The sequence below is a fragment of the Dendropsophus ebraccatus genome, chromosome 12 (genome assembly GCF_027789765.1).
Source record: "Dendropsophus ebraccatus isolate aDenEbr1 chromosome 12, aDenEbr1.pat, whole genome shotgun sequence".
Taxonomy (NCBI): Eukaryota; Metazoa; Chordata; class Amphibia; order Anura; family Hylidae; genus Dendropsophus; species Dendropsophus ebraccatus.
In genome coordinates this window covers 78,972,990-78,989,861 of record NC_091465.1, presented here as the reverse complement: position 1 = coordinate 78,989,861, position 16,872 = coordinate 78,972,990, and the positions used below count along the sequence as shown (strand labels likewise).

Sequence of the window (16,872 nt, the reverse complement as noted above, 5' to 3'; positions counted from 1 at the left end):
GTGCAGCCGGGATCGTATACTTTGCATTGTACGCTAATTACGTAAGTTTCCGGCCGCGTATTCACGGAGCGCACTACGGCCGGAAGCTTACGTAGTGTGAACATAGCCCTAACCTGTATCCCTATTAAAGTACTAACCTGTATCACTACTACAGTACTAACCTGTATCCCTACTACAATACTAACCTGAATCACTACTACAGTCCCTTTATATGATCCATCTGCCACTTGGTGGTTGAATGTGGAAATGACATGCAGTAAGAAATTTAAGGCATTATGAATTGTACCAGGAAGCTGAACACTAAAGTACTTGCAGCTAGCCTGATGGCCTAATAAGCCATGGCTATTATGTTACTGATGGCTACATCTACCATTATATTATAATCTTTCCTGTGTTCATTGTACACAAATAACATATTACCAATAAGATCGAATATGACGTTTAGAATTTATGTAACCTTAGAGAGGAGAGCGGTGGTAAAGTCCTAACTGGAAGACCTGACCTGACCTTCACAATATTGATTTGAATGGTTACTATGTAATTCCTCATCTCCCCTGTGGGGGCACTGCAGGGACATTGAACATTTGCTCTGTGTTCTCCCACAAATTACAGATGATCATTGGAAATCACAGCAGATAGCACAGGGTATACTATGTAATAAGCATATAAGGGTCTTATTTCAATAGATGCTTTTAAAGGGGAACCCCCTTTAAAACGGAAATGCTTTGTTGCACACTAGAGGAGCAGATTTCAGAAAATTATAATAAAGACTCACAATTTTTTACGTCAACATTTTATTGTAATTTATTTTTTTTTTCATTTCTACTTGAGGCTGGACTCTCATAGCATGCTTGCTGTAGATCATAGATAGATGTTGGCATCCTGTCAGAAAAGGGATGGCAATGTATACCGTGGTGCACAGCAGAGGTCCATTCACTTTAATGGTCCTAACATAGTCCACTAGTAAATACAGGTAGGCCACTTCCTTCTCAAACAAATTAAAGGGGTAATCCAACATGGTGGCTTAATTCAAGAGAAAAAACGATTCAGATGTTGTAGCTCCATTTACTTCAATGGGACTAAGTATCAAAACTCCAGCCAAACTGGAGACAAGAGTCGTGCTGTCTCTGGGAAGAAAGTTGTCATGTTCTAACACTGGATAACCCCTTTAAATTAGCCAGATTCAACCACACTATTCTGTCCAGCTAACTGTGGGAAGTGACCAGGTTATAGCTGACTATGTTCAGTCTATTAAAGTGAATTGAGCCACATTGTACAGTATGCCCATACAGCCTTTTTGAAATGATCTCGATAAATACGGATGATGTACAACAATAATGCTGTGTGAATCCGGCCTAGGCTGTAAAACTTCCTAAAATATTCTTGTTACATGCATTATGTTACTAGACATGACACAGGCCCAGATTGTAGGGGATCGGCAGGTACAGCGCCCTGGGAATTGTCTTTAGGGATTTCAGTCCTTGTCAGCAGGCCTACAGGTAAACTTGTTCTCTTTTATTTGTTTGGCCCCTGGAAGACCCGCAAATCCAATGGCACAGCCATTCTTCATAATGCAGCCTTGTGCTGATATAGCTTGTATTTCACCATCTATCAGAGTATAAATACATATGTTTAATAAAGAGCCAAATACATTTTTACAAATGGGATAGATATGAACTTTAGTTATTAGAGCTGCAGTTTGTGCCCCAGAGCTGCCTCTTCTATTACATGGGGCGATTATTAGCCAAATTGGTCGATATCACTGTGTCATTGGGCTAGGAATCAACTGACGAGCAAGTATGTTCTGATATACCAAGATCATCGGCCGTCACCTGCACATCTCCCTGCGTATGGGGGGAAGTACAGCTGACGGCTAATTGATAGCATGGTCTGCATTACTGATATGTGGTAACCCTGGGTAGTCAGGTGGTTTTAGCTAGGGCAGATGCTGTACCTCTTCAGCTGAGTGGTATGTGTCTCCTGGGTCCCAGACGCATGTCCATTGAAGTAGAAGAGTGTAGGTGCAGGTGTTGTGTGAGGAACTACAGAGTTAAGCTCAGACTTAAACAGGTGCAATTTTACTTTTAAACATCTTCTTAAAGGCCTAGTACCCAATAAACAGGTGTAGGAATACAATAGTAGAAGTTACTGACTGAGATCCCTTGTAGTGAGCTGGGTGCTTAGAATACTTTTGGATAAATCACTGCTGGTAGACTGAAGAATAATACGTTAAATACTGGAAACTAGTTATGACAATAAACCACTGTTGACAATAAATACTTAAAGATAAGATTTAGACCTCATGACAACAGTGGGCTACCTGATGGGGGTCCTATCTAGACGTTTAAGTAATCAGCCATGGGGATTTAGAAGAAGTATCCGCTTCCACCTAATGCTGTCTGTGGACATTGAGTGACACAGATGAAGGAACACAGGCCACACCTAGTGGGTAAAGCTAGCAATTGGGGAGACACCTAAGGAAACCTACCATGTTGCAGAAGAGTTTTCGACTTGGTTTGAAGAAGCTAAAAGGAGGTTTGAAGAAGATAAACTCCTAGCATAGACAGATCAAACCCCCATCCCTCCCCCCGAACACACACACCTTACCACAGGTTTCACTGTCTGTCATGTCTGGTTTAAAGAATACTTGAAGTATACAGTCTCAGGCCAGGCCTTGGAAAGTACTGGAAAGTACTGCAGCAAAAACACACTCTTTTGGCTTATTCTCTCACTCTGATTAAATTAAATTAGGCCCAAACCTGCTCTACACATTTTATACCATTCAGGTAGTTGTCTGATTGGGAAAGATCAGGAGACTCAGAATCACACCTCTGATTCTGGCTTGAGAAATGGAGGCGGGACAACTGTGATTTACCAAGCTCAGGGATTGGCTCTCAGTCAGTGTGACAGACAGTGGTATACTCAGGAAAATACATTAAGTCAATCACAGTAAACCCTTTAGTAAACTTTCCTTAGCAGTGCCAACTAGTACACAGACTGTAGTGAGACATCTAGTGGTCAGAGTGCAGAACACGGCGCTGCATACGATCCTGGCGTAAGTTCTTACGTAGTGTGAACTGTGCAGTCGTAGATCGTATACTTTCCATTGTACGCAAACTACGTAAGTTTCCGGCCGCTTATTCACGGAACGCGCTACGCCCGGAAACTTACGTAGTGTGAACATAGCCTAACTCTGTGTATATGGTAGCATGCACAGAGATGAGTGGGATTGGTTTATCAGTATCAGTATACTATTTCTACAGACAACTTACCAGAGATTTGAACTTTCCCGGCATAGTCCACACACTCAGTCTCCGCTCCTCTACACTTCACTCTATCTGTGGCTTCACACCCATCCATACTGTTGTTGAGATAACATGCTGGACACGAGAGGCCATTTTCATTTTCCAAAGCTTTGCAGGTTACTAAAAAAACATTGAAACATATATCCTATTATTGTTTTCCAATTTAAAGAAGACCGTGAATTTATTTATTGTGGTTCACTTTCCTCGGTGTACACCTGCTTGTGTGGCCATAAGCTATTTTCTCACTAGTTGCAGCACTAAAGATTCACTCTACTTTTACTGGTGATCTTGTGGTGGGCTTCTGCTCATAGACAGCAGCCAACCTACCTACACAAGGTTAGCTGCAGTGTGAAGTGTAAGACTGAGGGCTTTTAGTCTATTAGGTATATAAACTGGAGTCACTAGGCAGCACAGTAGCATCTTTAATTACCCCTTCAGGACCGGGCAAAGTTTTATTTTATTTATTTATTTTTTTTGCGCTTTTGTTTTTTCCTCCTCATGTTTAAAAGGCCATAGCACTTGCATTTTTTCACCTACAGATCCACATGAGGCCTTATTTTTTGCGCCACTAATTGTACTTTGCAATGTAAGGCTTATCTTTTGCATAAAGTACACTGCAAAACCAGAAAAAAAATTAAATGTGTGATGAAATTGAAAAAAAAAACTGTATTTATTAAATTTGGGGAGTATTTGTATTAACGCCGTTTGCCCAAGGGTAAAACTGACTTATTATGAATGTTCCTCAAGAAGTTGTTACAATTACAACGATGTGTACTTATGTAACTTTTATTTTATTTGATGGCTTTTAAAAAATTAAAACCTTTTTAAATAAATTAATGTTCCTTTAAAATCGCTTATAACGCTTTTATCCTTTGGTCTATGGGGCTGTATGAGGTGTCATTTTTTGCACCATGATGTGTTCTTTCTATTGGTACCTTGATTGTGCATATGCGACCTTTTGATTGCTTTTTATTACAATTTTTCTGGATTTGATGCAATAAAAAATGCACAATTTTGCACTTTGGAATTTTTTTTACGCTTACACAGTTTACCGTGAGAGATCAGGAATGAAATAAATTAATAGTTTGGGTGATTACACACGCAGCAATACCAAACGTGTTTATTTATTTATTTATTATTTTTATTTATAAAATGGGGAAAGGGGGGTGATTCAAACTTTTATTAGGGGTAGGAATTTTTTATTAATAATAAAACTTTTTTTTTTTTTTTCACACACACATACTAGAAGTCCTGATCTCTCATTGAGATGTCTGCAGTATAGTTATACTGCATAGATCCATGAGATAGGCACTCTATTGCTTTTGGCTGCTGCAGCCAAAAGCAATAGAATGCTGAGCCGGGATCGGCACCATTATGGCGCAGACCCCGGACGGTATCAGATGCGGAGGTTGCTCCTCCGCGACCATGTTGCGGGGGGCAGTCCCCCCCACTAGACACCAGGGTAGTGGCAAAGGAGCATTTTAAGTGCAGCTGTCAGCTTGGACAGCTGCATTTAAAAGGCTAATTAGCACAGCGATCGGACCATTCCCGCTAATTGCCGCTGTCCCGGGCTGCAGATAGCACTGTCTGAAGAGGTCCAAAAAAAAAAATTTCCATGAGTTTTGCTCACCACTGGCTCAGAGCTTAGCACTTTAGTTCACCAGTTAGTCTGATTCTGAACCAAACGCTTGCATCTACCGACCCTCAATACCACTGGAGCTCTGCTTCTAGCATCTATGGCAGTGGATGAAGCCCCATCATGTGTCTTGCCAAATACCTGATTATTGTAACTTTAGTTTCTCTGCAATATAATATACTTTCACACTTACTTTGGTAGTTGAGATCAGCATTGCTTTTGTCACCCGTACCACACTGAGAACTTGCCAGCACGGTTAGGCCTTTATTGGTTGTGACAGAGAAGCAGATGCCGCAAGTTGTGTTATCTCCGCAGGTTCTCCTTATCGTTCTAGATTCTTTATCACCTGGAAGAAGGAAAAGCTCATTACTGTCCAAAAGACATGTGCCAATGTCAGGGCCGTATATAGCTCAGTATTGCTCACATATTGCTCGGTAAAGGAGCGGTTGACTGTGGGTGGGGCACAGATTGTCCTAACCTTATTTAATATATCAGAGAACTACATAACAGGCAATGTCCCAGTATACTAATGTGGGAACCGCTCGGTTTATAAACAAGGGGGAGATTCCAAAATAATTGTCCTAAAATGTTGAAACTTCCCAAATGAATACATTCGTTCCCATCTCATGCTACCTCCAAACCCTTAGAAATATATAAAAATCTATGTATTCTAAGTAGTTTTGAGCAAACTGTAGGAAAGTGTTGGGGTTCGGCCACGTGGCCGACCCTGAATGCTTGGCATTCACCTCCCAGTATCTGGAGAAGTTGGATGTTGTCCTTGGGTTGTATCTATGTTTGGCTGGCAGCCCTAGGGCCACATACAATTTTTCAAGACATCAGGAGTTTAAAGAAGCAGTTCATCAATTTTTTTTATTGCGCCCCCCGGTAGCGGCTGGCAAGTATACTTACCACAGCTGATCGGTGTCCCGCGGCGCGGCTCCGTTACGGTCCCATCCGCCTCTATAGTGACTCCTCTTCTCTGCCTTGTAATTGAACACCAGAAGTCATGAGCTTCCATGCATTCTCTATGGAAGTGATGGGAGTGATTTCCGGGTTATAATGAAAGGTCAGAGAAGAGGAGTCACTACAGAGCGGATGTGGGCGCCGCAGGACTGGAATGGAGCCGCGCCGCGGGACACCGATCAGCTGTGGTAAGTATACATGCCAGCCGCTACCGGGGGGCGCAATAAAAAAAATTGTGAACTGCTGCTTTAATGCTGAAAGTTCGAGTTCATCCACGAGGCTGAACCCAGACACTTTTCTGAAGTGCACTCAACATTCGGCTGCGGAATCTGTTGGCGCTATACAAATAAATATTATTATTATTATTATTATTATTATTATTATTATTATATTATTATTATTACTTCTTGTTGATCGGCTATTTCTCTACTCTCCCTTGTTAGAAGCTAGTATCTGGCTGTAAAACAACCATCTGCAGAACTAGCCCCCCCCCCCAATTGGGGATCTCCGCACCCCACACCTTAGAGGGGTTGTCCAGCTAAAAACTTTTTCTTTCAAATCAACTGGTATCAGAAAGTTATATAGATTTGTTATTTACTTCTATTAAAAAGTCTCAAGTCTTCCCATACTTATTAGCTGCTGTATGTCCTGCATGAAATGTTGTTTTCTTTTCAGTCTGACACACTGCTCTCTGCTGACATCTCTGCCCAAGACAGGAACTGTCCAGAGCAGGAGAGGTTTTCTATGTGGATTCATAGACAACCGAGACAGAGTTCCTGTCTCGTCCAGAGATGTCAGCAGAGAGCACTGTGTCAAACTGATAAGAAAACAACATTTCATGCAGGACCTACAGCAGCTAATTTGCATGGAAAGACTTGAGAATTTTACTTTATAACTTTCTGATATCAGTTGATTTGAAAGAAAAATATTTTGGCTGGACAGCCCCTTTAATAGGACCCACCTGATGGAGCCCACATGTATGTAACATACAGCAACCTGAAACATGGTACTTGTAGTTCATCATTTCTTTACAATACTGAGATGAGATGTGAAATAGTTTAGTGTTCTTTTATTAAAGGTTACATACCTAGAATACAATATTCTGAAATAGTCATGCAACTTGAACCGGGGCATTCAATTGTTTTATCTCCACAACATTCTGTATCACCAACAGCCCAGCATTTGCTGCATGTAGATGATTGAGCTGGAAAAAAGAACAAAATCTAATATAAAATAGTTCAAAGATGAGCTTAGAAGAGTTAGGACGGGGAGAGCAGGAATAAACAGGGGGAGCTGGGATCATTGTATTAATATAAATAGCCAGAGCTGGGACTCTGCCTTAGCTTTCTTTTATGCTAAACCAGAGCCCGGACCGAATCCCCATTGGGCCGGCGCTCAGATCTTCCAGGTTCCAGATAGGCAGAGAAACCAGTCAGTCTAAAGACTACTCAGCTGGAAAAATCAAGTCTCCCAGTAAATAAGTTTAACTCCCGCATTGCCAGATAGCTGAAAAGCAAACGGGTGTGGCACATAGAAGTAAAAACAGGCCCAGTTCACACCAGGTTACGGCACAATCCTGACACCTACATGGCAGTTACAGTTATAGAAGGCGTGAAAAAAACTCTAATTTTAATGCACTTAAAACATGTATGAGACAGAAAGTCCTAGAAGGTGATGGTGGTCGGGTGGTTCCTACTTAGTCATCCAGCTCCCTATTAAGCAATGAGATAATTATCCTGTGGAGAGAATGAAGAATCTAGAAATGTCTCAGGTGAGCAAGGATAAGTCTACGCAAGTGCCTCACTCCATTCCAGGACCTGAAAGACTTCAGGCCGGGCCTGGTCATCAATAGTGGCTAAAGGGGCTACAAATGTTGGCCTACAGCCTGGAACTAAAAGAATTCCCATTTACAGAAGAAAAAAGGCTTGGGACTGTAAGTACAATTGACTTGTTAGAGACTGAACAGGAGAGGAACCCGGGCCTCCATATTTCAGAAATTCAGAAAGTGTTTCCGTACTCTAGCCTTACTCTATACCAATATGGGAAATACTTAAAACATAAACTTTTAATATTTTGTTAATTAAAACACACCAATTCCTGAACCTGCCACCAATCACAAGATTATTGCTGTTTAGCAAACTAAACTTATTGATGCAAAATACAATTACTGTCTGCCAACTAGATATGAGCAGGCTATAGAGAATACAAGGTCAAAAACCACTCAATGGCATTGGTATACACAAACACAACCAGGCTTTGCATATTATAATCCTTTATACCGCTGGCAATATAAAACTACTGTACCCTGCTATGCAACACAGGGGATGGTCTCTACCATAGGCATGCATGCTCCTGCTTGAGCACAAACACTGGTTGTTCTTATTGCTCTGATTGAGCATAAATGCTTATTTTCCCCTGATGACACTAGTACACCGTGATAGAAATGTGTTGGGAGGGATTGATGTGACACAATGTTTTTTGACCTTGTATTGTCTATAGCCTGCTTATATTTAGTTGTTAGGCAGTAATGTGTGTGTTTTATTAACAATATATTGAAGTATTTCCTACATTGGTACATTATCTGGATTAGTCGATGATGATTTTATATATATATATATATATATATATATATATATATATATATATATATATAAAATTATTGTTTTACTAAAGAAATAGAAAAATGGGAAACCTTAACACTTAAGTTAATATGCACTAACAACATAACTATTCGGCTGCCATCAATTCTATTTTGTAAGCCGCATTTGCAAAAAAAAGAACAGGACCTCTGAAGATAAGTGGCTTTGGAAACACGTAGGGTCTAAAACGCCCTATGGACAAAGCACTAAAGGGAAAAAAAAAGGGGAAGTAATGCTCTGCATATAGAAACATTGTTTACTGTCTGTATATTATAAAACCCCCCAAAAAAGGTCTGCCACAAAATCATAAATTTGCAATTCACAATGAAATACTAGCCAAAGAGAAAAATTTTAAAAAATAAATGTATAGAGAAAATATATATAATTCTTTATTAAATCAATCATTTAGTACAAACATGCGATAAAAATGCACAGTGGAGAGGGGGGAAGATGTCAGTGAGATATATATGTATGTATAGGAAAGTATAACTGAACAATTAGATCCAAAATTAAAGTATAAAAGAGAGTGCTAATGGTACTAGCACCCCCTAGTGGACATCCAAGGTATGGCACAAGACTATAATTTGTAATTCATAACCTCCTATATATGCTGGGCCAGCAAGTAGATGAAACCCAGAGACAAAAAAATATAGAAAGGAGGAACAAAAGAGCCAAATACAAAAGCAGACACCAATTAACACTCTGACATCTTACCCCTCTCCAACACAAACAACACGACGTACGTTTCGCTCACTTCATCAGGAGACCCAAAAAGAGTTTTGGTCTATACGTGATCCTTTTTTGGCTTGTACGTACCTGAAGCAATTAGGGTCCCAAAGACAAATAAGCTGCAGATGTAGGAAGACTTCATGGTAGTGCAGGTGTGTCCAGCAGTCTTCTCTTGCAGGAACTCTGCACATGGTTTGTTTCTGCTCTATTTGTACTTAATTCTGAATAGGTGGCATCAGACATGTTCCCTGAGGATAAGCCAATTCTGCTACATCAAAAGGCCCAAACTAATTACTTTAGAGTAAAAAAAAAAGGTCAATGAAGTCATTCTACACACTTGGAAAAAAACAATAATATTTTTCATCTCTTCCAAGAAAACTCAATGGATTGTTCTTTTGTGTCTGAATGACTTTTCACAGTAAGCAGCTTGCAAGGTCAAAAGTATTCCTCCAGGGCATCTTATCTAGATCTATACCAAACAGGAAACTAGCAAAAGGTACAAAAGGTACCATCAGGTACACTCTCTGGATGGCCCTGGGGATGGCCCTGGTACTATTCCCCCATCATCTGCTCATACTATGAGCAGATGATGGGGGAGTAGTACAGTGTATATATGTGCAGACTGACCTTGTTCCATAGACAGCCATTGATTCCAATGGAGTGTCCAGTAGGGGCGCACTATATATAGAAGTCAATGGTACTCATTGAATTCTATATATAGTGAGCCCCCTGCTGGACACTGCATTGGAATTACACCCTGATTCGTGACTTCGCCGAATTTTTGAGATTTTGAAGTCTCCATGATCTACTAAATTAAGGGAAATAGCAGTATATGTGCATTTCCCAAAATTAATGTACATTACAATTTTGTCTAACTTTCCATAACTAATAACATATTAAAAAATGCTTTTGGTTGGAGTTGTCCTTTAATACTTAAAGCGACTTTGTTAACATACCTGTAGAAGTTGTCTCTGACCTTTATTTTGGCACTAACAGAGTGAAAGGTGCATCTAGGGCTCCCATGTCCCAAGACTACTATGGTTCACTGCTCGTCTTGCCGACCCCTGTTCTCCAAATCCAATCCAAATGCATCAGTATCGTGGAGAAGCAAACTTCGGTGTAGGATTTGGTAAAAGAAGACATCAAATAATCTAGGACAGTGCAGTGATTGGCTGAGCCGGCTGTGACTGAGCGGGGGTTCGGAGCTGGTACTGGAGGGCATCGGAAGGAGTGCGTACAGGTAAGTAGGGCTGTTTTATTGCATATTGCTATAGCAGCTGTACAACATCCAAGGTTTTACATGATGTTGTGTAAGACATATTACAACTCTGGTGGTATGCTGGCAATTGACTGCGCTCTAAAAAAATAGAATTTTTTTTTTCATTCTAATTTTTGTATAAATATCACTTTGATAGAAAAAATTTTAAAAAATTAGAACACAAAAATATGCAACAGGTTACTTTAAGGCAAATCAGACACCCACTGTTATGCCAAACACCTTGTTAAATGCTCAAGTCTCCCATTAATTTTAGTAGGGTTCATTACTCGAGTCAAGCACTCAAACATTGAAAAATGCTTGATTTAAATAACAAGTAACACTAATAAAAAAGTCAACAATATAACATAAATACAATACAACAATACAACATAAATAATGAGTATAGGTGAAGTAGAGGAGTAGTCAAAATGCAGAAAATGTAATTCCTATGAACAGGCACAACCAGGAATGTAGCTAGAAAACCTTAGAGGGGTTGTCCAGCGAAAATCCTTTTCTTTCAAATCAAACAACTTTGTGATATCTGTTGATTTGAAGGAAAAAGATCTTTGCTGGACAACCCATTTAAAGTGATTCTTGCCTGGAGCCAGCAGCCACCATGACTGCCATGACAGATGTTGGGTGCCTGGGTGCCACTCAAGAGACATTTAAAGTAAATCAACCACCCCTCTTACACACACACACACTTTGGGGGACATTTATGAAACTAATGACAGGGGTGTATGCCAGGGAGAAGGGAGACTCTTCCGTGTCTTCAGCCACCTGCAGTCTACTCAGGCAATCACTGAGTGAGGGACAACACTCTGGCCAGTGATTGGCTGAGCGGGCTGTCATTCTCAAGACTCAAGAGTGAAACTCGCTTAGCCAATCACTGGTTGTGGCACTATCCCTCCATCCCTGATAAACAAAAGGATTACAGTACAGTATTGATCGCCGTCTAAGACAGCTGACTGTTACTACTAGCAGTCCCGGGACCCCTGCTGTTGGTCCCCAGTCCGTCATAGTTACTATGCTGTCATCCCTCTATGCCACTGCCCACCCGCCCCTGCTGCCCAATGCTGGCCTGTCCCTAGTGATTTACCCCCCCCCCCATTCAAAGCCCCCACTCATCTGTTTTCTTACTCTGCTGCAGCAGCCTGATGCTGTCCCGTCCCTGGCGACCCCCTCCCCCGTTCAAAGCCCCCCCCCCCGCTCTTCTATTCCCTCGCTCTGCCGCCATCCCTAGTGATTGGTCAGTGACCAATCATAGCAATTAATGGTACAGAGCTGGGTGTGATGTGTCAGATGAGTTGTCAAAGCTCTAAGCCTCCTCACTCCTGTGTCAGTGTGTGTGGAGCTGTGACTCTGGAGGAGCTTTACTGTACCTCCTTTCCCACAAAAAGTAAAAAAAAAAATAATGAGTAAATAAGTATAAATTAATAAATAAGGGTATGTTCACAAAGAGTAAAACAGGTTCCCTTCTGCCTAAGTTTGTTAATGGGACGTTTGATACGCCTCCGCTCTCTGCCGCTCTCCGGTCAAAGAATTGAGCCAAGAATTAAGCCAAAGAGAGTGGAGGAGCGTAGGGCGTCCCATTAACACACTAAGCCAGGTAGGATTCCGAGCGGAGTCCGTGCTGGGGACTCCACCATGGAATTCCGCCTGTGAATGGTCCCTAAATAAATAAATAACATAAAAACGACATAAAAAAATAATAAGTATAAATGAAATAAAAAAGACATAAATAAATAAAATAAACAAATAAATATAGCTATGTACACACTTGTTGAAGGCTAGGACATTAATGTTAGGTGTAGGGTGTTATATATCCTATGCTATTACAGTATATACGTATATACAATTTACAAGAAAATCAAGATGTAGTCATTAAGGATCGTTTTTTATTAATTCTTCCCTGCATCGTTATCGAATACTAGGTCATCATGGAACAATTGCCCTCAGTTAACCTATTTGGCATAATTCTGGGTGATTTCATATAGGGTTTCCAGCAGAAGAATGAATGAATCAGTATTAAGTCACAATATGCTCTTTCATACATATTTATTTTGTTTGCAGGCAAGATCAACTTTTCAGATAAAGTTAATTACAATAAAATCCTTTAATAATCTGAAACAGTCTATTTAATTGTTCCTGCCAATTAGTAAATACGTCGTCTATGTATCTCTTCCACTTATTTCTGTAATACAGGTAGTGAGATATCGCCTCATCAATTTGTGCTGATTTTTCTTATAATTGTAAGTGTAAGCACAGTAGGAGCTTATGCAAAGCATTTCCTACTATAATATGAAAGCAGAAAAGGAAAAAGTAGCACAGAGCCTGCATGGTCTGTTATATGGTGGACCATAGCTTTGTGTAAGGGTACTATTACATGGAACGATAATCGGCCCTATCTGGCCGATTATCATTCCGTGTAATAAAGACAACGATCAGCTGATGATCGTTGTCATCGGCTGATCGTTGATATAGGTTTGGACCTATAATTGTCGGGCGCCGACCATGCATCGCTACGTGTAATAGCGGTGCGCAGCCGGCGGCTGATGATATGCAAAGAAGAATACATTGCCTATCCATGATGCAGGGCTGACAGACCGCTTGGCCAATCATAGGCCGGGACCGCCGCGGCCAGTGATTGGCTGAGCGGTCTGTCAGCCCAGACAGGCCGCTCTGAAGCTGGAGCATATGGGACAGAGGGCAAGAGGAGCCCTGCAGCATGGATAGGTAATGTATACAGTTTAAGGCTATTTTCACACTACGTATATGTCCGGCTGCATATTTTCGCGGCCGGACATATACGTGTAAAACTCCAGCCAGGGATTTACGTAAGTTGTGGCCGGCTACGTACGGTCCGCAAACTTACGCCCGTAGTCTACTTACGCTTCCCGAGCGATGTACGTAGCGATCTGACAGCGCTCTTTTACTTGGAAATCTTCACCTAGCCCCGGACACCCCACACAACCTTTTGGATCGGCAAATCAAAGTGCAAAAATTAAGAAATCACCACTCTGTACAGGACCGCATGTAACGCTACGGGCGTAAGTTACAGCATTTCCGTCCTCAAACAATGGTCTGGTTCATTTTTTACGTCGCCGCATACGATCCGAGCGTAAGTTTTTACGTAGTGTGAACTGTGCAGCCGTAGATCGTATACTTTCCAGTACGCAAACTACGTAAATCTCCGGTCGCTTATTCACCGAACGCGCTACGGCCGGAAACTTACGTAGTGTGAACATAGCCTAAACAAGGACTGCAGGGTTATTGGTAATTTTTCTAGTTGCTTTTATCTGATGAGAGTCCTATACGGGGTTGTTCACATTTTTATTTCTTTTAAACCAACTGGTGCCAGAAAGTGCCAGAATTTTGTCATTTACTTCTATTAAAAAAACAAAACAAAAAAAACTACAGTTGTCCAGTACTTGTTAGCAGCTGTATGTCCTGCATGAAGTGGTGTATTCATTTCAGTCTGGAGAGCTTGAGAAGTTTTTTATGGGTATTTGCTACTGCTGTGGCCAGTTCCTGACATGGACAGAGGTGGCAGCAGAGAGCACTGTGTCAGACTGGAAAGAATACACCACTTCCTGCAGGACCTACAGCAGTACTGGAAATTTTGACTTTTTTTTTTTAAATAGAAGTAAATTACAAATCTCTGGCACTTACTGCGACCAGTTGATCTGAAAGAAAACATTTTTTTGGTGAACTTTTATTTTAATACAATATAAACCCCAACTGTCATAAGGAATTTCCTACATCAGGCATGAATTATTATTATTATTATTATTATTATTATTATTATTATTATTATTTGCTCCTTATATGCCAACGTTTACCACTAATCCAATTCACGCTCAGTAATTACACATAATACCGTGAAGGGATACAACTGTAATATTATAATCTACAAGCCATGCTGATCAGCTTATAATGTTGGATCACACAATACATGGTATTAAAGGATGAGCACTCAGATGATCCCTGGGTCCCACGTTGGCGTCACAGCCTGGAGTTCCTCACCTGGTTCTGGCCGCTTCCTAACACTATGGGCTTCATAAAGGAGTTGGCATCAGCTTATCACCACAGGGCTGGTTTATCTCTCACTCACTGATAAACTGTAGAAGAATTGTAGCATTATATGCCGTCCAACAATGAGGTGAATGGCTGTCCCTGTTATTTATGGATGTGCCAGGTCTGACACAATATGCCTCATGTCCTGGCACTTTGAGAAAGGCCCCAAAGGGTGGTCATTTCAACATATACAGGCTTGGTGGTTCTCACACAGAGGTACAGTCCTTGAAGGGGTATTCCGGAGGATAGATTTTACATTTATAAAAAGCAAAGGGTGCCAGTAGAATATACTAGTAATAAAAAAAATAGTACTCTCCTGCCACCAATCCTCCCTCAGTGACATTCCTACTGGAGGACTCTGTGGTCGGTTATTGGCTAAGTAGGGATTTCCTATATGTCAGGACAGAGAATAGCAAGTACCTATAGGGGCTTGAACTGAACTACACCTGCACCTGCATAGTGTGAATAGTGGTATTGGTGCACTGGTCATTTTCGTTTTTTTATCATGTCGCAAGGACATGTCAAAAGTTCTGATTGGTGGGAGTCTCTCTGCTGAGGTTCCTACTGATCAGGAAAAGGAGAGAGTCAGTTAAAGGGGTACTCCAGCAAAAAGCTTTTTCCCAGTAATTGAAACACATTACAAAGTTATATAACTGTAATATGCATCAATTACCTATCTGCCCCCGTTCCCTGTCTTTCCCCCTCTCAATCCCCCACCAGGAAGTGAAGTAAACTCAGTCTTACCTAATGACTGTTGACCCTAGGAGGCCATTTTGTGACAGTGACATCATCAAGAGGGAGGCGGGTCTAAGCCCTGTTAGGCCAGCCTCCCTTTGTCAGACGACACAGGTTGCTCAGCTCTGATTGGCTGAACAAGCTGTAAGCCATCTAACAGTTTTACAGAGTCAGTTAGATATCACAGGAGACCAAGTGCATCATGGGAAACCCCAAACCAGGAAGTAAAGACAAAATTAAGAAACCAACTGGGGCTTCAGGGACCTGCAAATTCAAATGGAGACAGACTCAGGAGGGATGGTAAGTGTAAAAACTATGTTTAGTTGATTGATTTTTTTGTTTATCAGAGTACCCCTTTAAACTATCCAGGCAACCTCTTAGAAGTATTAAGGGGCTACCAGAACAAGTTCTCCGTAAATTGGGAAGTAAAATGTTTTGCGGATGGTATGAGGTTTATATGCTGGAATGTAGGGTTTCCTTTTCTTACTAGAGGACCAGACCTGTCCCGAATAGCGCAGACAATATTGATTTGAAAGGCTACTATGTAATTCCTGACCTTCCCTATGGGGGCACTGCAGATTGAACATTTGCTATGTGTTCGTCTGCAGTTTACAGATGATCATTAAAGACCAGAGCAGACAACACAGGGAAATACTTTTTACTGAGCATATTAGGGGCTTTTTTCCCCCTGGACCCTTTTAAAAGGGAGGTGGGAATGATTTGTTTTAGAGAAGAGGATCAGATTTCAGAAAATTAAATTAAAGACTCACAATATTGACCTCAACATTTTATTGTAACTGTTTTTCTATAGTGGTACTCCGGGTTGGGGTTATTTTTAGTGTATGGCCCAGCACAGGGTCCCATATCGCGCTGTCCCATTCTCCTGTCCGGCTGCCGCTTCGTGGTCTGAGCTGCGGTTTGAGACATGACGTCTCAAGGCAGCTCAGCCATTCAGCGTTTGTAGCGGGATCCTGCCTCCGCCGCTGAATGGCTGAGCTACCTTGAGATGTCAATCTGATTTACCGCACTACACATCATCTACACTACACTACACTGCATCTACACTCATTTTACAAAAGTGTTTTGTTTGTGTATCCAGGGGTGGGCGCATAACGTGACAAGTGCCTCAGGAGCACCACCATCTAGCATCCACTGGTCACCACATGAACACTGCACAGGTGCCTTAACAATCCAGCACATGTGCAGTGTTCAGACCGTTGATGAATAGTTAAAATCCTGCCCAAGGCATTCCTAATGATGAGGAGGGGAGGGAGGAGGGACGGAGAGGCGGTGCAAGGCTAGAGCACACACTCTAGGCCACGCCAATTAGACACAGGGCTGCAAGTTTAAAAGTTGTTTTTTAGGACAATAATTGCATCACCTGCCGAACAGGACAGATCTTGGATTAGAAGCAGCTATCCGAAGGTGCAAGCGGTTTGGAGGAGTCAGATTGTGGGTACAGAGTCGCTTTAATGGCTCTAACATAGTTCACTAGTAACTACATGTAGGCCACTTCCTGCCCAAACCAAA

The 16,872-nt window shown here is 41.4% G+C and overlaps 1 protein-coding gene across 2 annotated transcripts; it reads right to left on the bottom strand.

Moving 5' to 3' along the window:
- Positions 1 to 776: 776 nt before the first annotated feature.
- On the bottom strand, positions 777 to 9,466 carry LOC138769617 (phospholipase A2 inhibitor PIP-like). Of its 2 annotated transcripts, XM_069948207.1 has the most exons (5): positions 9,360 to 9,466; positions 6,992 to 7,108; positions 5,135 to 5,287; positions 3,273 to 3,425; positions 777 to 1,608 (listed from the first exon to the last, which is right to left on the bottom strand). In XM_069948207.1, exons 1-5 carry the CDS (start codon positions 9,412 to 9,414, stop codon positions 1,475 to 1,477), a joined length of 612 nt encoding a protein of 203 aa, XP_069804308.1. In that variant the 5' UTR covers positions 9,415 to 9,466; the 3' UTR covers positions 777 to 1,474. The 2 variants fall into 2 exon arrangements, with proteins under 2 accessions (XP_069804308.1, XP_069804309.1); XM_069948208.1 differs by lacking the exon at positions 3,273 to 3,425.
- Between the last annotated feature and the right edge of the window lie 7,406 nt (positions 9,467 to 16,872).

What these genes read in the sequence shown, in the direction of transcription:
- LOC138769617 (XM_069948207.1), bottom strand. Translation starts at nt 9,414, where the DNA reads ATGAAGTCTTCCTACATCTGCAGCTTATTTGTCTTTGGGACCCTAATT. An exon ending in TGGGACCCTAATTGCTTCAG is followed by an intron (nt 7,109 to 9,359) that starts GTACGTACAAGC and finishes TCTTTTTTCCAG; the next exon opens with CTCAATCATCTACATGCAGC. An exon ending in CGGGAAAGTTCAAATCTCTG is followed by an intron (nt 1,609 to 3,272) that starts GTAAGTTGTCTG and finishes ATACTCTGATAG; the next exon opens with ATGGTGAAATACAAGCTATA.